Source organism: Elgaria multicarinata, chromosome 2, assembly GCF_023053635.1.
Source record: "Elgaria multicarinata webbii isolate HBS135686 ecotype San Diego chromosome 2, rElgMul1.1.pri, whole genome shotgun sequence".
Taxonomy (NCBI): domain Eukaryota; kingdom Metazoa; phylum Chordata; class Lepidosauria; order Squamata; family Anguidae; genus Elgaria; species Elgaria multicarinata.
In genome coordinates this window covers 32,765,940-32,792,838 of record NC_086172.1, presented here as the reverse complement: position 1 = coordinate 32,792,838, position 26,899 = coordinate 32,765,940, and the positions used below count along the sequence as shown (strand labels likewise).

The 26,899-nt window shown below is 41.9% G+C and overlaps 1 protein-coding gene across 1 annotated transcript; it reads right to left on the bottom strand.

The window, feature by feature from the left end:
- Window positions 1-1,014: 1,014 nt before the first annotated feature.
- OSGEPL1 (O-sialoglycoprotein endopeptidase like 1) lies at window positions 1,015-26,899 on the bottom strand. Its single transcript, XM_063118578.1, has 9 exons — window positions 26,867-26,899; window positions 18,559-18,630; window positions 16,597-16,847; window positions 14,994-15,381; window positions 13,803-14,007; window positions 13,213-13,361; window positions 11,642-11,772; window positions 10,769-10,840; window positions 1,015-1,219 (listed from the first exon to the last, which is right to left on the bottom strand). The coding sequence occupies exons 2-9, from the start codon at window positions 18,571-18,573 to the stop codon at window positions 1,141-1,143; spliced, it is 1,290 nt and encodes a 429-aa protein (XP_062974648.1). The 5' UTR covers window positions 18,574-18,630; window positions 26,867-26,899; the 3' UTR covers window positions 1,015-1,140.

Genomic DNA, 26,899 nt, shown 5'->3' with positions numbered 1-26,899 from the left:
GACCATAAACATCAAGTTCCACTCTTAATATGTCAGATCTCATGGAAAGTTATCACTTTGTAGCATGTTTTACATCTTTTCCCTCCCCATCTTGAAAATGGGGGGTAAAGTTGATGTTTTAACCAAACAAAGAATTATGCTGCAAATGTACTAAGTTGCATTGCGATAGCTCAGTGTTCTAGGAGATAGCCGAATACGGTGCTTTTTTACATTCTTCTTTGTTCACTTGAAAGTTGTTTTAGGGTCAAGATGGGGTTTGAACTTTAAAGAGAAAATTATGTCCTGGGCATAGCACACTAATAATGCTCATTCCAGTATCTTATCTTTCCAGGCAGAGATCACATTACTACAATTTATTTCACATTTTCTGCTGCACATTGAAGACAGATATAGGGATTGAACTGGTCTTCTAATTTAAAATGTACCAAATGTGTCCTGAATGTTTATACCAAATTTGATTCAGATATCAAATCAGAAAGCGTTCAAACAAAAGGGACTAGACCAAAAGCTTTACTTTACAGGTCAATCATCTGAAGTAAAAAAAAATGGTTGCAACATGCTTAAATAAATACACTACTTAACAAACTGCTTAAAATTAAATACTAGTTCATAAGATGGTTGTTTTAATTCACCTGAAAGTCTAAAGTCTCACAGTCTACAGATCTAACTAAGCAATTGTATTCAAGTTGATACAGGAAATGGAATATCTCACTCCACCTTCTACAACTCAAGTTGTTTCCTTTAGCTTCATTGGGAAATGCTAGTCTTGTTATTTATTTGATTACAAGGGTAGATGTCTACATTTACAAAAAAGGATAAAATGTTTACAAATATCTTCTTTGTATACAGTTATTAGAAATGTCTGAGCTGTTTTCAATCTATGTTTTATTTTGATATCCTAAATTCCCCCCTAGCATAGTATGAAATATATCAGTAATTGCACACTGTGTTAGAAAACATTTGAGGCTGGAGGCATCTGGTTTTCATTTGGAGTATATGATTTATTTATTTATTTATTTATTTATTTATACCCTACCTTTCTACAAGAAAAATGGCAGTCAAGGTGGCTAGTTCTCATCAGAAGGTGTTTGATTCTGATGACATTCACTTTTCACAATCACTTGTTGAAAAAATAAAATATCACATTGTCAGATTTAGTGCTGGCACTTTGATAGAAGCTTCTTTCACTTGTTCTGAGATATCAATTCCAAGAGGAGCTCTGAGAAATAACAATTGAAAAATATTTTTCACATACAAGACTCTATAATCATATAATATCAAGAGTATACAAACCAACAAGCTGGAATTCTAAATTCATGTTTGGCTCCTTTAGGTTCTACATAGATGATGAAGGATACGATCCAATTATACACTACCTCATTTATATTGTCTTTGTTCTTTACCCTCATTAAGAATTCAATTATCAAATTCAAAGCAATACAACTATATTTTAATATTATTACCCTATGCCCACTAATTTCAAGCAGAAATATTTTGATTTTCTTGTTCCATTTTAACAACTTTGGCCGCTGTCTGGTCCCTTGTGTTGAATTTAAACTTCTATTAATAACTTTTAAGTCTCATGCAGTGCAATCCTATGCATGTATGCTCCACTGAGTTAAGTGGTGCATACTCCTAGATAAGGCTACAATCCTATACACACTTAAGACTGCATTGGGTTCTGAGTCTTGAGACATTTTTTCCCAATAACAGTGACCTCTTTTCATAGGTTTTCTGAACTGGGTACCGATTCTTCAGAAAATGGATTATACATGTTTCACAATGAAAAAGGTTATTCTCTGTCTTTATTCCCAAGAGAGACTAATTCCTTCTTTCACATCTCTCCAGAGCTCGTTCTTCCTGCTTTCTTTTCTCAAGCTATTTGTAGAACGCCAGAAATGTTTATAAGGTCCTGAAATACCATATAGATAGGACGAGCACATCCATACAGAGTGTTTTGTTGGTTTCCCTCAGGTGAGCAACCATGTGGGAAAAGGTGAGTTGACACTCTAGCCAGGTGGCAGGTATAATATATTTTCATGGCCTATTCCTGTTTACAACTCTATGCCTGAAAAAGAATCTATGCCCATTCAGATAGAGGCGACAATATTATAAAGGTTGTGTCTTAAACCAAACTCAGTACGCAAAACAAAATGGGTTTAAGAAAATTAGTGCAATTACTTTAAAGGTATTTGAAAACTCTGCATCCAAGCAGAAACACTATATTAAGGAGTTTGTGAACTGTACTCCCAAGGGAGTGATTTATGCTGTTCAATGTCCATGCACTCTGCTGTACGTTGGCATGACCTCGAGAACCATTAGAATCCGGATCTGTGAACACAAAACCTGCATCCGCTCTAAAAGACTCCAGGCACCTTTGGTAAAGCACTTTGTAGACATGGGACACAAGGACAAAGATCTGAGATTTTGGACAACTGAAAGAGTCCAAGGACATGGGACTAGACTATATCATCATTTAAGAAGGAGGGAAATATTTTGGATCTTCCCTTTAAGGACAATACAGCCACAGGGTCTCAATGAAGAGTGCAACTGGATGCCATGGTTATACTTCTGTACCTACATTTATAACTGCATTTTGTTTTTACTTGCCATTGTTTTGATATGCAGATTTTGATACGTATTTTTAATAGTATAATAGGGCTGACTGTACATTACCATATCTGGAGCAATACCATATGTGTTGGATTGTAACAGTCCACTTTGTGCCCTTCAGGGGATTGCATATGTTAGAATGGGAGATACAGTATGTGCTCTAGGACCTTGCAAGTAGTGAAATTAGGAACAGACTTCTGTGATTAACCGTTCTTCTTCGTGGTCTCTGTGCAGTCACACATATGGGCTCTGCGCCTGCGCAGGGCCAGCTTCGGAAACTTCTATAGCTGAAAACGTTTTAGGCGGGAACCCCTCCCCCACCGTCCACTGAGCATGCTCAGGGGTTCCCGCCTAATCCCCTCAGTTCTCTTCAACCGCCTGTAGGGTCAACAGCGTTTCTGGAGACTTCTGTTTTTTGGTATCGTTTTACCTAGCTGAATATACTATTTTTCATCCTTTCTATGGGAAAAAATGGCATCTCTTTCTGGATATCTGCCAGACGATCAAAGAGAGTTGTCAAATGTATTTTACACAGAAGCCATAAGGCTGTCACGCCAACAACTCAACACAGCGAGGCATGCCACTGACTGTGCTTCAAAAGCAATGGTGGCCTCTATCGCGTTAAGACGACATGCATGGCTTAGGTCCGCAGGACTTTCTCAAGAAGCGCGCACCCGGATAGAGGACCTTCCCTTTGACGGGGAAGGACTCTTCCACTCGTCCACGGACGAGTCTATGGAGAGCATCCAGAAAGCCAAAAATACGGCTAAGAAAATGGGGATTGGTCAACAGCAACAACAGCTTCAGAGACCATTCCGCCAGAGACGCTGGCCGAGAACGCAGCAGCAGTTCCAACCAAGGCAACAGCAATTCCAACTACAAGATCGTCTCGCTACGTACCAACCTCAGGGTCAGTACAGGAGACAGCAGTACCCAGGACGATTTAAACAAAACAAGAGCAAGCCTGACCCAAATCAAAGACGGCGTCTTTGACTGTCACGCACCAAACAGCTTAACACCTAAGTTTGGTGACATTCTCGCCCCTTTTTTCAACAATTGGACCACTATTACATCTGATACATGGGTCCTTAAGATCATCTCTCAGGGCTACAAAATAGAGTTCTCCACCCCCCCTCCCCTCGGAACCGCAAGGTTCTCACCACCTACAGATGCTCTGTTGCAGGAGACTACGTCTCTCTTTGAGAAGGGCGCCATAGAGCGATTACCAACTTGCACACTAAGAGGCGGGTTCTATTCCCGCTACTTTACGGTTCCGAAACGGGATGGGGGGCTGAGACCTATTTTGGACCTTAGAGAGCTAAACAAGTTCATCAACCCTAAAAAATTCCGGATGAACTCTTTAGCAAGCATCCTACCTTTCCTCTCCCAAGGGGACTGGTTCACATCTATTGACCTTAAGGATGCATACTTTCATGTATCAATTTATCCCGATCATCGCCAATACCTCAGGTTCATAGTAGGGGAAGACATTTTCCAATTTAAAGTGCTTCCTTTTGATCTGTCTACTGCTCCTCGAGTCTTCACAAAGTGTATGGCACCAGTTTGCGCCTTTCTGAGGACTCGAGGGGTAGAAATTTACCCCTACTTGGACGATTGGCTGATAGTGGCTAATACGGAGCAAGAAGCCGCTCGTAATACCCACCTTACCATCAACCTCCTTAACGAATTAGGCCTTTGCATCAACAAAGAAAAATCAAATTTTCAACCAATTCAAAAAATTAAATTCCTTGGAGCAACTCAACCCGCTCCAGGGCTTTCCTTCTGGAGGACAGAGCAAATACTTTAGCCAAGCTTGCACTTAAGCTTGTCCGCTCTAAGATTACCTCTGCCTTCCAGGTACAACGGCTATTGGGTTTCATGGCAGCTACGGTCAACGTCGTCCCTTGGGCACGTCTGCACATGAGACCATTACAGTTATGGCTTCTGAGGGAGTACAACAACACAATGGATGCTCATCAAGTGAAGTTGTCGCTTCCTACCAATATAAAGGATACACTCCTTTGGTGGACAAATTTGCCCAATATCACACAGGGCTTAGATTTCAAACCCCCTCTGCCATCTCAGCACCTCATAACAGATGCCTCCCTATTGGGCTGGGGAGCCCACTGCGGGGATCTAACCATTGAAGAGCATTGGAGCTCCCTGGACAAGACAAGACACATCAACGTCTTGGAGTTGATGGCTATCCAAAAAGCGCTTTATGCCTTTCAGCAGACCCTGTCAGGACATGTCATCCAGATACATACGGACAACATGGCTGCTGTCTGGCATATAAACAAACAAGGCGGGACGAGGTCTATGGATCTGATCTCCCTCACTCTGGACATTTGGCATTGGGCAATTGCCCATGACATGAATTTGTCTGCCATTCATATCGCAGGCCAGGACAATATCCTGGCAGACGACCTCAGCTGCACCTTTGTGGACATGCACGAATGGCGGATGAAAGATTCTGTGTTGGACATGATTTTTCAGGCATGGGGACAGCCTGTAATAGACTTATTCGCGTCACCAGAGAATGCCATCTGCAACCAATACTGCACGTGGGCAGACCACGGAGCAGCATCTCTGGGAGACGCCTTCGAGAGGACGTGGGCAGGACAGCTTCTGTACCTGTTTCCCCCCATACCACTCCTTTCAAGTGTCATCGTAAATCTGCGCAGCGACAACGCCAACGCCAACGCCATCTTAGTAGCGCCTTGGTGGCCAAGGCAACCGTGGTTCACTCCGCTACTCAAACTGTCCTCAGCGGAGTTTATCAGACTGCCCCAATGCCACAACCTCATATCGAAGGGGAAGGGACTCATCTTCCATCCGGATGTCCAGTCCCTAAACCTAACAGCTTGGAGGATAAGGCAACGTTAGACGACCAACCGCTGCCTACTGACATATGGAACATTATCCTAGCAGCTAGGAAACCAGCTTCTAGAAGGTCATACGCAAATAAATGGGCAGCTTTTTCTGCTTTTGCCCTCAGTAGAAACTAGAACCCGTTTTCAGCACCTATAGCAACAGTGCTTTCCTTTCTTTTTTCTTTATTTAAAAAAGGACTCAAGTTCTCGTCACTTAGAGTTTATTTAGCAGCTATCTCTGCCTCACACCATTGGATTCAGGGCTGTTCGATCTTCACACACCCCTTGACAAAATGGTTCATGAAGGGCATGAAAAACACCATCCCACCAGTTCGCTCTTTCGCTCTCCGTTGTGCTCAAGGCACTGTCCACCAAGCCCTTTGAGCCTCTAGCAAGGACGGACTTGCGGTTGCTAACTTTCAAGGTGGCATTCCTTGTGGCAGTCACATCTGCCAGGTGTGCATCCGAACTAGCAGCACTCCGCATTGATGCACCGTACACGGTGTTTCATGGTGACAAGGTGGTCCTTAGACCGGACCCAGCCTTTCTGCCAAAGGTTGTGTCCTTCCATCTTGGGCAGGACATCACGCTCCCAAGTTTTTTTCCTTCGCCGTCGTCCCCTATTGAGTCTGCTCTACATACCCTGGACATAAGACGGGCCCTTGCCTTTTACCAGTCCAGAACTGCCACTCTCCGGAGATCCCAAAGACTTTTTGTTTGTTATGGGGGCAAGCAAAAGGGACTTCAGGCTTCTTCGCAGAGAATATCTGCTTGGGTAGTTCAGACTATTAAGCTAGCCTATGAACTTGCTGGCCTCCCGTTGGAGGATAAGGTGCGTTCTCACTCCACCAGAGGAGTGGCCACCTCTACAGCCTTTGAAAAGGGGATCGCTCTACCAGACCTCTGCAAAACGGCTACCTGCTCGACACCTTTGACTTTTGCCAGTCACTACCGCCTGGACATCAGGGCGCGCAGAGACTGTGCCTTTGGGCGTGCCGTCTTATCAGCAATTCTATGACTACTTATCCACCAACTGACACCACCCACCTCCGGTAAGTCAGCTTGTTAATCGCCCATATGTGTGATGCACAGAGACCACGAAGAAGAAAGACAGGTTGCTTACCTGTAACTGTAGTTCTTCGAGCGGTCATCTGTGCAGTCACACAACCCTCCCACCGTCCCCACTATGGTGTCACTATTTTTTGATCACCTGGTGGTTCTCCTCAGTGAGACTGTTTAGGCGGTTTCAGGAACTGAGGGGATTAGGCGGGAACCCCTGAGCATGCTCAGTGGATGGTGGGGGAGGGATTCCCGCCTAAAAAAATTTCAGCTATAGAAGTTTCCGAACCTGGCCCTGCGCAGGCGCAGAGCCCATATGTGTGACTGCACAGATGACCACTCGAAGAACTACAGTTACAGGTAAGCAACCTGTCTTTCTTTAATGAGTTGATAACACAGCTGCACAAGGCTATGGCTATGACCAGTACTTAGTAAATAAAATCCCAATGAACAACACAACGGGCCCTAAGCCTGCCGTGCCTGGGTTCTTTTAATGAAAGCTACCTTGACTGTACACTTGGTTTATGGATACTTCAGCTATAACTTAGCAGCAACGGTATTATATTTTCCATTTGAATTACCTCTAGATAGTTTGTCTTTGACTAAGCTGTAAGGAAGGGGTTAATTCATACATGGAATAGCTGTTCTTAAAAAAGGGAAGAATTGTTAAAGTGTTCTATTGTTATGATTTTAGGTAAGAACTGATAAGCCGCCAGCTAGTCGCCAGCTGCAAGTGGGCGGATGGGTACAGCCTGGAACCGCTTGGGGCCCCAGGCCGGCTGGCCTTGGAGATATTAACATCTGAAAGAAGGGCAAAATGCCTCATCCAAGGAGGACCGGAGGGTGGGGGGGGGAAGTTGGAGTGGGAAAAGGGTTATAAAAAAGGCCTCTTTGAAATGGGGCTTTTGTCCTGAGCTGGCGGAACCTATGGCTGGGTGAAGTATGATACTGTATATAGTTTTTTAGTTTGCTGGTTGTGGGGTTCAATATATATCTGCATGTGTTGTTTTACTTGCTAATCCTGTTTGCTTGCCTCTTCTCAATAAATTTAAGTTTGCTTAACCCTCACTCTTGTGAGCTGTGTGCGTTATTCCTGGGATCTGTGCAAAATCCAGTGGACAAGCCGGTTGGCTAAGTCTGGTCTCCCTTACATAAGCTATTTGGAAAAAATTAACATGGTATGTTTTTCATATATATATGCCAAGTCCCCCTTCCACTCCTGATGCATCCATAAACTGACCAACACAGATAAGCTGTACAAGAGTTAATGTTTGGTGAAATAATTGTTATCAGTTTAAATTCTTGTGTTTAGTTTTAGAAAAAAACCAAAAGTACCTGGTTACCAAGTACCTTGGTAACCAGGTACTTTTGCTTTTACCGTACAGATCTGAATGGAACAATTAAGTTAAGCAAAATTTTCTATGTATTGTGCTATAATGTTGAACAATTTCTTATCCAACTGACGAAGACCCTTGCGGTCAAAACACGTATGGGACAGGTGGATGTGTATAGCCTTCCATACGATCAGTAGAAATAGGTGATATGTGTAGTTTCTATCTAGTGCTTATGGACTGCTTAGTTCTTATTCTGGTATAATTTTATGTCATGTGTTAAATCATTAAATGTTTAAATTATTAAGTGTTTATTATTACTTTTTATGCTTAATAGCATGGATCAGTTATTTCATTAAATTTCATTTCAGCGTGCATAGTGGTAGCTCCATTTGAACCTTGTATTGCACTACTTTTCTTAAGCCCATTCAGAGAGCTTCGGCTATTGGGCGGTATAAAAATGAAATAAACAAAATAAAAAATAGGGGGCCAAGTTTGCTGCCTTCTTGGGGCTCATCTACACCAAGCAGGATATTCCACTATGAAAGCAGTATATAAAAAGCAGGAGCCACACTACGGCTTTATAGCAGTATTGAAGTGCACTGACAACTGTGACACATACCATATACTGCTTTCATACCGCTTTCATAGTGTTATATCCTGCTTGGTGTAGATGAGCCCTGGGAAAGAGACTGCCCACTCCCCCGAGGAATTATGAAGGATGGCAACCGATATATTTAATAGGCTAATAATTGAAGGGTCAAAATTCTCACAGAACTGGTCTTGAAATTGATGTGTGTTCCCAGTCTTAACTTCTTAATTCTCCATTTTAATCTGCAGGTGTGTCCTTCCAACACATTCTTAACATTCAGTAATTTGAGAATCTATTATTTAAATAGAGGGGTTCAGTTATTCAAGCATAAATTGAAAAACAATATATCTTTCTGACATAGAGCTAGTCTCCTTCGTCCTCACATTTAACTATGAAAGAAAAAGGGGATTCAGCTGGCCTGGATTTCACATCACTGCCCTAACGGTAAAAAAAAAAATCTGGCACGTGGAATGATAATTGGCAGAACATGAATGAGGATTAAGTTAATCTTATTACAGGTAGAAGTTTTCTTCCTGACACACTAGCCTTCCACAGGCATGAAGTTGTTGACATGAGGAAATATTCAAATATATGATTCCCCCACAAGTATTATGAAGTAGCATAGCTCTAGCTGGGGAAACTGGTTAATGCTTTAATCGACTCTGAATCAACAGCTGGAAGAGAAAGCAGTTGTTGGCCAATTCTCCTTTGCATCAAGCTGAAAGCTGTAAACAAGGTCACAGGGAATTGGACACAGGAATTTGTTAAAAGAATGTCTGGGAGCAGACAAAAAACATTGGCAAACTAGCGGCATAAACCTCAAATTCTGATGAAATCCGAATTACTTTGCTCCTAGAAAAATAACATAGTCTATGTCATTCCAGGTTTAGAATTATAATTGGGCCTAAAACAAACATCGAGCAAACAGTTGATAAGCTACAGCAAATGAAAAACAACAACACAGTCTAGAATATAATTGGCAGAAACATCCTTCATTCTGTCTTTATAAATTGACAGAATAATTTATAAGCCTATAGCCATATATTATCGGCAGTGCTGTGCACCCCTGTATACAGATGTCTGCTTAGTGAAAGGAATTTCATGTAGTCTATAATTTTAAAAAACGGTCAACACTGCTATGGTAATAGAAAAAACACTGTGGTGAACAAATGGATGAATTAAACATTTGAATTCACTGAAGTTTAAAACTATTATTTCTGCTTCTATAAAATCTTTGATGGATTTGCTATCTTATGACACTTTCATGAGTCAATAACAGAATTCAAAAAGTTCTTCTCAGTATTCACCACCTGGGACTTGCCTTCATATTTCATCATTGTTGTGCAACACAACTGTTTCCCATGGGATGGAAATTATATTCCCATACACCAATCCTATGTTTTGAGCCTCCTGAAGGGAAGAATACCTGGGGACGTGAGAACATTTAGAGCTTCTCTACATGAGTTATTTATTGCACATTCATGATTGGCCACTCATGGAAATTTGCGGGTCCTTGACATGATGCCGTCAACCTCTAGGACTTCTCCTGCACCTTTCCTCATTAATCTCACTTTTAAAAAGATCAGAAATAATGCACAATTTGCAATTATTGTGGATATCGCAGGCCACTAGATGGCGATGTTCCATTTAACTTTATGGTGCATTACCAAAAGGGGAAGTTTTCAATTACAAATCATATGGTCGGCGTCTAAAGGAGCTGTGGTCAACACGGAAAGACCCCAGAAGAAGAAAAAATGGTAAGGGTATAGGGTTTTTCCTAATTGTAGAGATGCTCTTAAAAATCCAATTGCTAGGCTTTGAGGCCAGAATTCAAATACTTTTGACCAGTTGTAGGATGCTATACATGGCAAGGATGAATAGAGAGGTGTGATTCTGGATATGTTGGTCAAAGAAAACTATGCATGACACTAAAGACCACTCGCTTCTTCACTACTGGAAAATAAATATCTTAGATCTCCTAGAGTTTCTAAGTAATCAACAGATCTAGCTTCTCTGTTTTCCAGACTTTGCTGTAACGCTGAGCACCAGTGGAACAGAGGCTTGTATCTAATGGTGCCCATCCACCAGTGGAATGGATTCCCCTCTCCAGCCCCTGCACATTCTCCATATCTGCTCTGAAGGGTTCAAGGGCATCTGAAGCAGATCTGGGAGGTATGTGGAGGACGCAGGGGAGAAGAGGAAGCTCTGTTGTGTGAACGGAAATTTGCTTGCATTGGATGTAGCCCAGAGATAATAAAACAGAGGGAAGAAAATGATATAAAAATAGTTATACTACTTACTTTGGTTCATATTTTATGCCTTCTGTGCTATATAAGACACCCAATCCTGCACAAAGTCTTTCAATGCCATTCCTAAAGAGGGAACGTTTGTGTAAGGTATCTACAATAAACAATTTCATTTCACTGTCACAGTACAATGATCTCACTGCAATGTAATAAATAAATAAATATATACTGTATTTCGTAATTGTGTTTTAACCTGTTGGGTGTTTTACTGTGGTTTTAATTTTTGTGAACCGCCCAGAGAGCTTCGGCTATTGGGCGGTATAAAAATGTAATAAATAAATAAATTCATTGACATAGTTTGGCAAAGAGTCTTGAGCCAAACTCTCCAGGGTTTCAATCTGAGCTCCTTCCAACTAGCCTAATATCCCTTAATTGGGGATGATGTGGCATGAACATGGGGCATCTTCCAAGCGAAGTGGACTCTTTGGCCTTCTCATATTTCTCACCGAACAGCAATAGGCACTTTTCTCTCTACAAAAGAATGATGCTATAGGGCAACTTTAAATATTATGAATTGCCCGGAACAACCTTCCCCAACTTGAGGTATCCAGATGTGTTGAACTACAACTCCCATTATCCTCAGTTAGCATGACCATTCTGGAGGATACCAGCAAAGGGGAAAGCTGGCTTAGGTGTTTGGCACTTCCATGTAGGAAATTGAATGCACCTCAAATGTACACAATCACATATACAAAATGTGTCCCATGACACATCTACACTGCAAAATATGTATGTGTCATACATGCAGAGTGCATGCAGTTCCCTACAACAAAACTGCCTATAGCTAACCATGTAGTGTTCTTCAAATTAACCAGGTTGCTTTAGAAGTGTGTAGCTCATTCAGAAACTGACAACATCCTTACTTACCATGCAATCATAACACCATTGTCAGTGCAGAGTCTTGGGGGTGGACATAGCAAGGTGAGGTCAGTAGCCTCGGTTACAATCTGCAGAGCTTTGCGGATATACTGGTTACTTGCAACACCACCTGAAGCCACCTGAAACCAGAGTTGGAAGAGGAATTCTAATAGCTAAAAGAGCTGTATCCTGTCATTCACAATCATGTTGGGGCGGGAAGGAAGTGAAGATGTGAACACCCTCCTTTGAGGATGATTTCCTAATCAACTAGACCTAATCATGACGCAAAGAAAAAGGAGACGTTTCTTACCATGAATTCCTGTTCCCTGTATTGTCTTGAGGGCATTCCAGAACCGTCGGGTTAGCCTGTCCCTCCGGACAACTGGCAGCGTCCAACTGAATTGATCCTCCCCTGTATTCCCAGAGCCAACTAGTGTCAGTTCAACAGCGTCTAGGCCAGGGCTGGACTGAGTGTGGCCTCCAGATGTTTTTTGGCCTACAACTCCCATCAACCCTAGCTGGCATATCTAATTATGAGGAACGATGGGAATTGTGAACCCAAAGATCTGGAAGGTCACAACTTACTCTTCCCTAGTCTAAACTAAACTCTCCTGATTTTAGCAGGTTTTTCTTCAAAGCTCCCACCACCACCACCAACCAACCCCCCAAAAACCACCATCACCAAACTTTGACTTTCCCTTTACTATTTCCATTCATTGTTAATTTCCCCTTCTATCCAGCAACTGACAGGTTTCAGATACACCATGGAAGGGATTGTGGTTTTTTCTCTCTGGGGGAAAAGGCAACCCACTCCCAGCGCCAAACAAAGTGCGTGCATGTTATGGGCTACTAGCTGGTTGTTTTGTAGAAATAGCGGATGGAGTCATGCCTCCATCTGGGCCCGGGTGAGCTTCTCACCGCCAACTCAGACCAGGCCTCTTACCCCCTTTACACTTTGGAGGGTCTGGGGGCCATTTCCCCCTCCCTCCCGCCACAACAAAGGGCCATACTCTGTGGCATATCACAGAGTATGCGACAATTTAAACAAAAAATGGGTGTGCTAGCGCTAGAGCATGTGAAATAGGCCAAGTTTAACTTGCTTTTGCTGTGTCGGGACTACGTGAAGCCTGCAGGTCATGTGTTGCTCAACCTGGCTTTAGGGCAGCATGCAGATTCCATGAAGTGAAGGTGTACTCCCCTGGAGGTCTGAGCATGGGTGCTCCCTGGAGGAATCTCTGCAACTAGTTGTGGGGAGTACCAAAGAGAAAGCCAAGGCCTGTCTACATGTAAATGTGGCCATTATGTGCAACATGTGCAAACAAGACAGAAGTGGGATCAGCTCTTTCCCCAAATGTGTGCATAGCCTTGGACTCTCAGACTGAGTGTCTTTGGTTTCCTTCATATTACTTAGTAGAGCTTTGTACTGCCGGGTGGCTGTCTATTTTCCGGGTTAACACTTTCTGAAGCTAAAAGTGCAAGCAATTTTTTAAAAAAACAAACAAACACAGGACTTCTAGTAATATAATTGGAATTCAGATTCAATCAGATATGCAACCAACGGAGAGAGAACACACACTTACCAAAGTGGCTTTCTTTGGTGGTAAGATACCTTTCTTTCTGCAGAAGAGAATGGCCCGGTGTGTTCGCTTTGCAATGTGAGCAGTTAGTGCATACTGGACTGCTGCAGCCAGGTCTGAGATACATGACAGCAGCTGACCTTCCTGAAGCCCTGCAGAAATAAGGATCAAATGAATTTCCCAAACATACATGCAGCAGATTAGAGGAACTCTTTGTATACACCCAGGTGACATTTACAATCTTCAGAGGAGGCCCTGGCTTGTCATCCCAACACGAAGAGCATGTCACCATGAAGAACCTCGACGGCGGGCCTTCTTTGTAGCGGCCCCCAGCCTCGGAAAGCCGTCCCTCGTGCGGTTCAGGAGGCGGGAAATGTCATCGCTTTTAAACACTTCCTAAAAACATATCTTTTTAAACAAGCCTTCCCTGGACGGTAATTAATTCTGGTTTTATGTGAATTTAAAGTTTTAATCTGGATTTTATGGTTTTAGTTGTAAACTGCCCAGAGAGCTTAGGCTGTTGAGCAGTATAAATATGTAATAAATAAAATGAAATAAACAACTAAATAATCAGGCCCTATTTTGGAGAATACCTTCAGTCTTTTCTTTTTGTTCAATCTCTCTAGTGATTTGGCTCTGAAGTCCGGTGAAAGAGAAGTTGCAATTACAATGTCGCTCCATGGGAACTTTGAATACAACATTTAGCACATTTCCCCGTTGTGCCAAGTGTTCTATTGCTTTTCCACCACTCAGGCCAGTGCACTCTGGGTGCTTTTGCAAAGAAAGTCTTCTGGCTACCTTAAAAAAGAAAAGAAAAGCCAAAACAGAAACTAATGAAATTATTGTTATTTTTTAAAAGCCATTAGAAACACTAACTTTATAATTCAATGACACCCTAAAGAAATCCTTGTCAGTACGGCAAAATATAATTGTAACACTAATTAAGAACTTATCTTATCCATCCATGCAAATTATGCACACACACACACACACACACACACACACACACACACACACACACGAGAATACTTTTCTACACAGGTATTCTCATTAATCTATCCAATAGATGATTTACCTTGGGAAATTTTAAACAGGAGATAATTTTATGGGTGTACATCTAATTGTATGCCACTGATGTATCTGCTATAAAAGGGAAGGTGAAGCTTAAATTATGTAAATGAAATGAATAATAAAGAATAAGCCTACCGACCTGGTCTGAACAGGAAAGCTGGATGGTCTATATTCCTGTTTAGAGAAGGCACTTAGTTTTGTGCATGGGAATGATGAAAGAATGTCCCTGTGTGTTTTGTGCAAGCATGAGTACATCGTGAGAAAGTTGCACACCTTAAACTTGAATAAATTTATATAATCAGCATAGTCTCTTTTGAGCTGAATTAGCATTCTGATGACTGAAATGTAATCATGGCCCAATTCAGATGTACCTATCTCAGCCCAATAAAACATGGTTTGTTGGGCCAAGAATGTGCCTTGCGTCCAAGAATTCTGTCCTTGCTCATCCCCTGGTTTGATATCCTGATTAGTACGCACAGGTTAAATCACACTTACCCAACTCGGATGTAATGGGAAATGGAGGTTTAAATGAATCAGGGTAAAAGCGCTGAAGCTGGGCATGGCAGAGGAGTGGTAAGGACTGAGCACTTGTACGATTCTAGCCCACTAGTCACGCCTAATCTCTCAATGCAGCTCCACACTTGTCCGTATGAAAAAGAGAACTTATGCTGTAAATTACCCCTGAAAGATTAATCCATATTAAAAAGAACTACCTTATCCAGCATGTCCCCCGGTGCAATGTCCAATGTTTGTCCAAGGAGAAGAAAATCTGAAACTCCTTGTGCTACTGCCAGTATACAGTGACCTCCGGAGAGCAAAAGTACTAGGAATGGAAAGTCCACATGGTCGGTCAGACGAACAGTAAGGGCGTGTGCCTCCATATGATGGATAGGGATGAAAGGCTTTTTGTATTTCTCCACCAGTTCTAAACTATAGTCCAGACCTACTCCGAGGCTTAAGGCAAGCCCTGGCTTTACTGTTGTCGCAATAGCCGAGAGTTCATGCGCACAAATGCCACTAACAGAAAGTGCTTGTTGTACTATCCTCACAATATTTTCTTGGTGAAGCTGCTGTGCTACCGGAGGAATAATTCCACCTGCTCTAATGAGAACCAAAAACATACATAATGTTTATGTTAAATCTGTCGGCCCCACTTGAAACCTCAAAACACTAAATTGGATGCCCTCCAAAGTCAGCTGGACACTATTCATTCAATGGGTCCCTGGCAGTCTGGTTTCCAATGAGACCAGAAATCAATGACTTTCTTTTAGAGTTCAAAGAGAATGCTATTGAACTCTTCCAGTCTTCCAGCAGCTTTTGACACTGCTGAGCATGGGATGTTTATATTGTGATAGAGATCTGGTGGCACTTACAAAGCCAAACTCAAGCGTTTCTACTCTTTCCTGGCAGGTATGTCTTGGAGAGTAGTGTGGGTGTTCTTCATTTCATCCAACTCCACTGATCTGGGGATGGGGGTGAGAGAGAGTATGTTTGCTTTGCCCCTGGCCATTCACCACTACCCAAGGTGATTCTCGACCTGAGAGAATTTGCCCAACCCTACTTCAAGTCCTTCCCTATGGGGTCACAGAAAGTTCGATCCTCTTCCTGTTCAAAGTGTGTTGAAGACCACTAGGCAGTAGCCTTAACTGACGATGCGGAGGGCACCCAACTCTATCTTTCTTTTCCTCTTGAATAAGATCCTGCACTTTACGTGGTTATTTCATATGGTAATGGATGAGGGTAAGCCCATTGAAACTGACGCCCCACTGCCACCACAAGAGGAAGCTAGTGCTTCCTAGATCAACCCTGGAAATGAGACAAAACTTTAATTTCTAGAATGGGATAGGTCAGCAGAACTCCTTTCTGATCTGTTCTGTGTTTTTGGTTGCTTCAGGAAGCACTAGGTTCCTGTTGCACTGTTGGTGCATGGGCAGCATAGGATACTTCCCTGTGCCTTTTAAGACAGACATTTCATGTTGCTGTTTTGTTTTACATGAATGGCACAGATTAATATTCCAATTTATGGATTTTACTCTTTTTTCCTTTTATTGTAACAAGTTATTCCAAAACATTTAACTTCGGTGTGGCAGGATTATCCCGACACATGTTTTACATATTCAAAATATCTATCATTCCCAAGGCTGTCTAGATGGAAACTCTAATGCTTTAAGGGTTTGGAATTCTTTCCAGCACAAATGCTTGAAGGATAAACACCTTTCAATACTCTGATACATATAAATGACAGCAACATTACAATGATATTCAACTTAAGCAACACGTAAAGCAGTATATTCACCAAGTGTAAGGCCTACTTACTTTAAATGAACCTGACTTTGAGAATGTAGAGCTTCTCCTAAAATGTTGCCAGTTTCATCCACCACAGCAGCTCCTGTATCATCGCAGCTAGTTTCTATTCCCAGAACTATTTTAGTAGAAAAGCATTTGCCATAGCAAACAGAGATCCTTCCTAAATAATCAATCCAGCAACTTTTGGGAGACTTTGAAATTACTCCTCCAAAGCTACTCACTGCTAAAGATTTCTGTAGACAAGTGTGCCTCAAAAGGACCTGTACAAAAATGAAATGTAGTTTAATGTTTAGTAGTCACTAAAATGCCCGTGCTTTCTGCTCCCACCAAACAGGTGATTTCTGCCACAATTGATTTCATAAGAACCTAAGAAGTGCCCTGCTGGATCAGACCAAGGGTCCGTCTAGTCCAGCACTCTGTTCCCGCAGTGGCCAACCAGCCATCGGCCAGGGATGAACAAGCAGGACATGGTGCAACAGCACCCTCCCACCCATGTTCCCCAGCAACTGGTGCACAAAGGCTTACTGCCTTGAATACTGGAGATAACACACAACCATCAGGGCTAGTAGCCATTGATAGCCTTTGCCTCCAGGAATTTATCCAACCCCCTTTTAAAGCCATCCAAATTGGTGGCCATCACTACATTCGGTGGTAGTAAGTTCCATAATTTAACTATGTGCTGTGTGAAGAAGTACTTCCTTTTATTTGTCCTGGATCTCCCACCAATCAGCTTCATGGGATGACCCTGGGTTCTAGTATTTTGAGAGAGAGAGAGAAATGTCTCCCTATCTACATTCCCCACACCCTGCATAATTTTGTACACCTCTATCATTTCCCGTTGCCAGGAGAAAAGGGGGTGCCTGAAATGATATGGAGGTGCTCCACAATACCGCAGCAAGTATTGGACAGGAAATACGCAGCTGTCTTGCTGATCCTGGAGGTTTGTAGAACAGACCAAGCACTGTGCACATGTGTACATTCACATACATACACTCCCACCTGCAGGGATGCATTGACTGAATTTCTTCTCCCCCTCAATAACAGCTTCTTGCAAAAATCTGTTTCACATGAATTAACTCCCTGGTTAGCTATACCCACGTCACTGCAGTTATAGCCAAGGACACATATGTGATATATCCCTATGAACTGGTATTTCCACTATTCTCTGTTAGGAGGCAGATGTGGAACTGAAGCTAAAAAACAGTGGCTAAAAAAACAGATCCCAAAGTGAAACTATGGTCATTAAAACCAGAATCAAATTCTGGGGCTCATTGTAGAGACAGTACTAATAGGTTTTGACAACCAATACTTCTGTTTTTGTTTCTGCTTTACAGGTCCTAATGGAAATTCTTGTATTTGGGGCAAAAAGTTTTTATAATTTTTTTTAAAAAAAATTGTTTAAATCTTTCCCACTGACCTTGTGATCGAAACGTGTTTCGGTTAATTGTATGTTTGAAGACTATTTAGTTTAAATTTTAAGTGTTTGTATTTGTTTAATGAATTAAATTTTCTATGGATGTATGATTTTATTTCAGTATGTATAGCTCCATTTGAATTTTGAACATTGTTTCATATCAGTTTCCTTAAACCTACTTTATTGCACAGTGCTTGTCATAATGCAGAGGCAAGCCATACAACGCAAACATATACATGCTCTTGGCCATTTTCTGAACCTGAATTTTGTAATTTTCTTGGTAGGTATAGATTTTTTAACTGTGTGCTTCTTGATGTTCACAGAATTGGGGCATGAGGCTAATCCATAATGAATAAATTCCGTCATACTATCAGGGGGGGGGGGGGGGACTTAGTCTAGAATGGTAATCATGCTAAAGTTCAAGTGCTGATAGCAAATTTATTCTTTTCGCATGCAACAAAACTAAGCTTTGCAATAATTGAATTCACTAAACATCCCAGAAGCAAAAGCAAATGGTTCCTGAATGCTTTATATATAAAGAATAATTCCGTTTTTACCTGTCTCAAAAACATGGTGCCAAAATAGCTCTTTTCTTCTTTCCGAATTCAGGATTCACACTTCACAGCCACCTAAGGCAGAGAAACAAACAGATAAAATTGGAAAAATGTGGAATACAGAAAGACAATGCTTCCTTTGATGTATTTCCACAAAGGTGTATTTAACAATTTAATTCGGTGGGTTATATCCAACAGTGTCCACAGGACAGACATCACTGGTGAAAGAGATTCCCCCTTCCTGCTGCATGCCCCTAATTATGCTCCAGAGGGTTGGGGGACCCTGTAGAGAAAATTTGGGGTGTAGGGGGGCTGCAGGGGGAGGAGAGGAAGGGGGAGTACCATTGAACAAGAAGAACTCCACGCATATAATATTGGATGCCGCCCCATTTTTCTCATATGAAAAATCACAAGGGCCTCAATCTTGCATAGTACTGTGTATCAGAGGCTAACAGATGGAAAAGAAACTTTCTAGACAACGAAAGGATTATATATCAGGACAAAACTCTACTGATAGCTCAATTACATAAAAGGAACACAGCTGAATGAAATATGAGCAAGTGTGGTAATCCTTTATCCCAGGTATTTTCTTTCCTAGTTTTTTTTAGGGTTCATGAAGCTTTGGCAGTGCATCATGAACCTCTCCCCCTACAAATCTGGAGAGTTGGAAAGTATTTGCAGGGTCACCTAACCTTACCCACACCATAAAGTAAGTCACATGGGCAGAGAGACACTTTTGCACAGTTCCAATTCATAAGGCCTTATGCAGAGCAACTTTCTGGTGGTTTGTGCTCAGAGTTATCAGAGACAATTGCTGTCCACTTTGACCCCGTTCAGAAGACACCTTAAACCATGGCTTTAACCACAGTGGTTAAGCCAGAAAGCCAGGCTGTGTTCAGAAGACACCTTAAACCATGGCTTTAACCACAGTGGTTAAGCCAGAAAGCCACGCCGTGTTCAGAAGACACCTTACACCACGGCTTTAACCATGGTGAATAAAGCAAAAAGTTGCAATACTTAATGGCTTGCTTTATACATGTTAACCCATGGTTTATTGCCCTACCTAGAGCCTGTTCAGACATCACACTAAGCTACAATACCTAAGGATTTTGACCCAGCTATGGTGGCTTAGTGTGTCACGTGAGGGGAGAAAAGTACTACCATGACAGTTAAGGAACCACCGTGGGTAACCATTTTGCTGCATTACGGTTAAGGGCCCCTGGGCTGGCTTACCACGACATGTGGTGGACTCCCCAATGGTTCAAAAGGGCTCCAACAGGTTTCTAAGCCGCAACTATAGAGTCCGTCTGCAAGAACGACCCCGACTTCCTTTGACACTCTTGCTATGCAGACTTTCTCTCTGTTTTTGCAGTGTGCAAGAGTGCTCTTGCCATGTGGACTTTCTCTATTGTTGTGCAGCCATTCTGTGGGTATTTTTTCAACGGAAAGCTCATTTGTGCCACGGATATGACCAAGATGCATAGTAAACCACACGGATGTGTGTCTGCTAACTACAGGTGGCTGGGTGGGTAGCGGAACCACACACCACTGCAGGGTTCTGTGGTCATGTGGCGAGGCCACTTGCAGTGGTTCTGCTAACCCTCCCCACTCCGTAGAGTGTGGCCCTAGAGTCTGTATGACAGACAATCAAACAAGCCATGGTTTGTTTTCTCAGTCCCTGGGTTGTTGGTTTCCCTCCTCCTTTGCTCACTCTGTCCCTGTATCCCAAAATCTTTGTGGCACTGCAGTACTGACATGTAGACAGGCCTCTATAGCCTGGCAAAACAACCCATAAACAATTCATGATTCTGGAACCACATGTAACGACAACCCATGGTTTAATCAGCCCGCTCACTGTTCACAACCCTAGAATAAACCATAACTTGGATCACAAAACATGTCAGGTTGTTTAACCCTCACATAACCCCTGATGGCCAGAACACAGGGTGAACCTAGTGTATTGTGCGATCCGGGCCCATGGGTTCTTTTCATGTGTTGTTCATGGTTAATAAACCATAGTTCTAGGTTTGCATGTAACAACAACCCACAATACAGCAAACCATGGTTGTTAGTGAGAACTTGTGTGCATGTGTGTGTATGAGAGACAGAGAATACAGTCAAGCCTGTTAAAGCAATGCTTGTTTCCTCTTTAGTAGGTTGCCATTAAAATTACATTTAATATTTAATTGCGGGGAACACAAAAGCTACAAGATTAAGATTTGTGGGCTCTCGTTTATTTTATATTTTCCTGTGTTTGAATTATGCTAATCAGATCTCTTCTGTTTTTTCACTGCATGAGTAGTGGGTGTGAGAATATACGTTCAGCATTCTTGGCATGGGTTCCATGTCTTTGTCTCTAGTATATATCCTCCTCAGTACATATTGTTTTAATATTTGCTTATCACCTTCTCATCAAAAATCCTTAAAATGGCTTTGATATGAAGACATACGTTACAAAATATCAGCTTCTATTTTCTAGGGACTTTAAAGTTGCACACACTGTTTGCCAAACCCATAGACAAATTTACCGTCAATGTTATAAACAAGATTATGAAATCTACATGAAAACAGATTCATAGCCTGATCCTGTGCATATTTCCCATGACAGTTCATCTGTATATCAAAAACAACTTTCTGTGAGTCCTACTCTTTACTTAAGTATGCTAATTCCTATGATATGGGGATAAATAAGGATAGCAAAAGTGGATACAGAGAGCCCTTAGAGTGGCCAAGACTTCAAGCCTGGAAGGACTGGAGATCTCACTGCTCTTGCTACATTTGAACTTATCCCCTACAGGCACCAATCTCGCATGGATTTTTTTAGATATATGGACTGCTTATATGTAAATGTTCGTTTGTTCAAAATCTTAAATCTCCGAAAGTTCTTCACCGATTGCTTTGAAATTTTGACACAACGTTGCATTCGAATACACGTGTGTTTTTACATACCTATATTATATAGATGTCACACCTGTCACAGGTAAAAACATGCTTTTTTAAAAAAACAGCGCCATCTGTTGGACGTAAAAGCAACACATGCTGGTCAGGCTGGAAGATACATAAGCAGCAATGAAGCTGTATGGCGAATTCTTTCATTTCCCATACATGAACGAAGTCCAGCTGTTGTTCACTTAGCAGTACATCTAGAAAATGGACATCTTTATTTCACAGCTGCAAATGTGCAACAAATAGCCCTGAATCCACTGGCTACAACGTTAACTGCTTTCTTCACCTTATGTCAAAATGACGCGTTTGCGAAAACACTGCTGTATTCGGAAGTGCCTACGTATTATACATGGAATGCGAGTAGAAAATCATTTGAATGACGCAAACGAGGAGAGCGAGTCGATGGACAACCTGGCATATTCAAAGAAACTACGACAGGCAGACTGTACACCGTGCATCCCAATCAAGATGAATGCTTCTTTCTTCGCATGCTGTTGGTAAATGTGCCCAGTCCAACGTCTTTCCAGCAATTGAGAATTGTCAACGGCGTTACACACGCCACTTTCCGCAGTGCATGTCAAGCTCTGAACTTATTGGAGAACGACCCACACTGGGATGTATGCATTAATGACACGTACAACACGTCACATCCAAATCAAATTCGTGCCTTGTTTGCAATCATATTGACCGCCTGTTCTCCTTCATCTCCAACAGAGTTATGGGAGAAATATAAATCGCACATGGCTGAAGATATTTTCCGTCGAATGCGCAAGGAAAATTCAAATATGAACATGGATTTCACAGCAGAAATCTACAATGAAGCGTTGATAATGATTGAAGATTTGTGCTTAGAAATCGCGAACAAAGTTCTCAATCAATTGGGAATGCCATCACCGAATCGATCTGCTCCTGCTTCGTTCGATGTAGAATTGCGTCGTGAACAAAATTACAACACGGGTGATCTTTTGTCGTACGTACAATCAAATATTCCTAAGCTAACGCTTGAGCAAAATGGCATTTACGATCAAATAATGCAAACTGTCAATAACGGGGTTGGAGAAATCTTCTTCTTAGATGCGCCAGGAGGAACTGGTAAAACGTTCCTAATTAGATTGATTCTGGCAGCAATTCGATCCCAAAATGACATAGCCTTAGCTCTTGCGTCGTCTGGAATAGCTGCGACATTGCTACCAGGTGGAAGAACTGCTCATTCCGCTTTGAAATTGCCATTGAACATGCAATTCATTGAAACTCCCACGTGCAACATTTCTAAAGCATCCGGCATGGGAAAAGTATTGCAGAAATGCAAACTTATTGTTTGGCATGAATGCACAATGGCGCAAAAAAAATCGCTCGAGGCTCTTGATCGATCATTGCAAGATTTGTGTAGAAACATCAGACCATTTGGGAATGCATTAATATTGCTTGCACGAGATTTCAGGCAAACATTACCTGTAATTCCTCGATCGACACCAGCGGACGAAATAAATGCTTTCCTGAAATACTCTACTTTGTGGCGACACGTCAAGACGTTAAAATTAACTACAAATATGCGTGTCCAGCTGCAAAACGATCGATCAGCTGAGATATTCTCACGTCAATTGCTGGAAATTGGGAACTGAAAGGTGCCGGTTGATCTGACCTCAGGATGAATTTCATTGCCTCATAACTTCTGCAATTTAGTGAACTTCTGCAATTTAGTGACGTCAAAAGAAGAATTCGTTGAAAAAGTATTTCCCAATATTCAAACCAATTATAAGAATCACGATTGGCTGAGTGAACAAGCTATTCTTGCGGCCAAGAACAAAGACGTCTACGAACTTAACAATATTATTCAGTGCAACATTCAAAGCGACGCAGTCACATACAAGTCCGTCGACACTGTTGTGGAAGCAGATGAAGCGGTTAATTATCCAACAGAATTTTTGAATTCACTCAATCTGCCAGGGATGCCACCGCACATACTACAATTGAAAATCGGCGTGCCAATTATCAAGTTGCGAAATATCAACCAGCCAAAGCTTTGCAACGGCACACGGCTTGCAGTAAAAAAATTACTGAGCAACGTCGTAGAAACAACAATCTTGACAGGACCTTTCAAAGGTGAAGATGTCCTCATCCCTCGCATTCCTATGATTCCAACGGATATGCCATTTCAATTTAAGAGCTTGCAATTCCCAATTCGATTGGCGTTTGCAATCACCATCAACAAAGCTCAGGGCCAATCTTTAGAATTGTGCGGTTTAGATCTAGACACGGATTGGTTCTCACATGGACAATTATATGTTGCGTGTTCTAGAGTCGGCAAACCAGACAATCTCTATATCTGCACAGACAATGGAACAACAAAAAATATTGTATACCCACAAGCATTGTGAAATTAAACATATTAGTAACGTGCGCTTTCTCTTTTCTTTCTTTTCCATTTAACCAGACTGAGCCACAGCAACGCATGGCCGGGTACAGCTAGTATATATATATATATGTTTGAAATGGAAGTGTTAAATCCTTCTTTATCTTTTTATTAAGGTTGATGTAAATTATTATTGTGTAGGGACATGTTTTATGGAACAGTTGTCATTTTCCCCCTGCTCCTCCTTTCGCCCACTTCTTTCCTGCAGGTTACCCCCTGCCTTTTAGTTTTTTGTGTTTTTTATTTATTTGGTTATTTATTGCATTTATATCCTGCCTTTTTTCCTCCGAGGAACCCAAGGTGGCGTACATAATCCTCCTCATCCTCTCCATTTTATCCTCACAACAACCTTGCGAGGGAGGCTGGGCTGAGAGTCTGTGACTGGCCCAAAGTCACCCAGTGGGTTTCCATGGCCGAATGGGGACTCAAATCCAGGATCTCCCGACTCCCAGTCAAACACTTTAGCCACTACACCATGCTGGCTCTCTCTTTTTTGTTAGTTATGTTTGCAAATTTTTTATTTTAAAAAGTGTGCTATGTTGAATCAAATATCAGCATATTACGCAAAAGAGAAAAATCCCTATTCAACATGTTTTTTTTAAAAAAACTGTTCTGCATCTTGAAGAGACAATGTCACATTCCTTTTGTTATTCTGTAATACTGAACAAGTAAACTGAAGGCAATTTCATATTATACTTTTCGCTGGCAGCTTGATAGTTCTACAGTAAACAAAATAATGGTACTAGTCTGCAAGGACATATGCATAAGCGCACTAAATGGTAGTTCTCACAGTCTATAATGCCACTCTTACACATTAAATTCAAACAATTTTTTTCACTTCAAAATGGGGCACAATTTTGGACTCCAGGAAGCTTTGGTTCAGCTTAAGCTCAGATATTGCCACACGTCTAAGACATACTTGTTAGAACAGGTTAAGTTTAATACTATGTATTTGTCAGCCTCCAGGGAAATACTGCTACTTACCGCAGTATTGTTTAGCTATGGGTCATTCTTTCCAAGCTACATCACTTATATCAAAATTCTATGCATATCTACCCAGAATGGGATTTACTTCAACTTGCAGCCTAAGATCTGAAGGACAAAGCTTGATCTAACAGAAAGCAGACACTGTAGCAACAGTGTGAGATAACGCAATTGTTAATGGGACCAAGCCCATAAAAATAATAAAATAAATAAAACACTCAACCAATTTAAAACAGCAGAGTGCAGGATTCATAAAAGCATTTAAAATATTTACAGTGCATGCTATAAAATCTACTCAGAAATAAGTCCATTGAGTTCAGCGGCGCTTGCAGCCTTAAAACACTGAGGGTGCAAGCCTATGCAAGTGTGGGCAGAAAAAAGTTCTACAACTCCCAGTATGCTAGGAGTTGTAGGCCCTTTTTCTATCTAACATGCACAGAATTGCACACTTAACTCCATTAAAATAAAAAATAAAAAAGGTTTTGTGCAGCAATTCCAGCTAAAATATAAGACAGGGGGCTCCTAAAGGTATCAATCAGAAGCGATTGTGCGGCAATTCCAAATTTTCTCCTTAACAGATTTTGGGTGCTTACTGCCGATGTTTTTATGGTGCGATTACCCTGCCTGGTTCATAGAATTTTATGGGAGGTCCAAATGTCCTCCTCTTCAATTCGAAGCCCTCTCATGTTTTCCCATTACTTTTTCTGTTTTTTCTCTTACCATTGAGGAGGAAAACATAGAATAGCTACACTCCTGGTAGCACTAGGAGCCCTCTGTCTGGAAGTGTAGTAAGAAAAGCACTTTTTTCTGCAGTAAGAAAAAAAAAACATAAGTGATGGGAAAACATGGGAGGATTACAAATGGAAGTTGCTGCCTCAGTCCCCCCATAAATTGTTGTGAATGAGGCAGAGCAATCGCATGAGAAAAGCCTCGTCTGGAAGCTCAAGTAAGTACTGGAGAGGACATTCCAGAGACGGCCAAAAAGGCCCTTTCTGATAGGTTATGGCTATAATTCTGTGCAAACTTTCTTGGGGCACATCCCATTGGACCCAATGGGGTTTAGTCCACACTAAAGCATTGTTAAGGTCTTTTACAGAAAAACCCTCTTTCCTACTGGAGAGAGGAGGGTCACACTGTTTTGCCTTAGCTGGAGCTGCAGAAACTGAACAACCGTTTCAGTGCTGGGCTAAAAAAAATTGCTCAGGCATATTCATGTCAGTCTATTCTATTCTAATGCTTTAGCTGTCAACTATTTTATGTTGTAATTATTTTTATTGCTTGATTGTACATTCCATTTCATGTGACTAATTTTGGTCCTGCTCTTGTACACCACTCTGGAATCTGTAAGGCAGTCCAAAAGTATTTTTAACAAATAAACACGACCCACAAAGCCTGGTGTAGACTACTAGTCAAATTGGGGGTAGATCAGGGGCTGAATGGAACTCTTTGTTTCTAGTTCATACAACAAAACGTCTTGTGGCACCTTAAAGTCAAAGAAATTGGTTCTAGCACAAGCTTTTGCGGACGCTGCTCACTTCATCAGAGGTGAACAAGACTCTTCGGTTGTTTTGACTGCAACGTATTAACACGGCTACCCCTATGGAAAATGGTTTCAGTTGACTGAAAAAGCATGCAGCTGTTAAGGCCCATCCACATGGCTTCTAGGCTGCGCTTCTACTTGTGCCACTCGAGATGGTTTTACTGGGACTACAACTCCCTTCAGTCCTAGCCCGCATAGCCAATGGTGAGGGTTCATGGGAGTTGTAGGCAAAAATAAATGGATCACAAGCAGTGCAGTTATCCAGCAATACCCCCGTCTCCAAGTAAAAACGGTCGCAGGCCTTGCTCTCCCTCAGGCCTCTTCCCCCTCACAGTTCATCCTCTTCTCATTGTCCCTCCCCAGGCCCAGGCCCAGGCCCAGGCCCCGCGGGCGCGCGCACGCTCCCTCTCCTTCGCTCCCCCACGCACCGGGCGACGTTCGCAACACGACAGCGCCGCTTC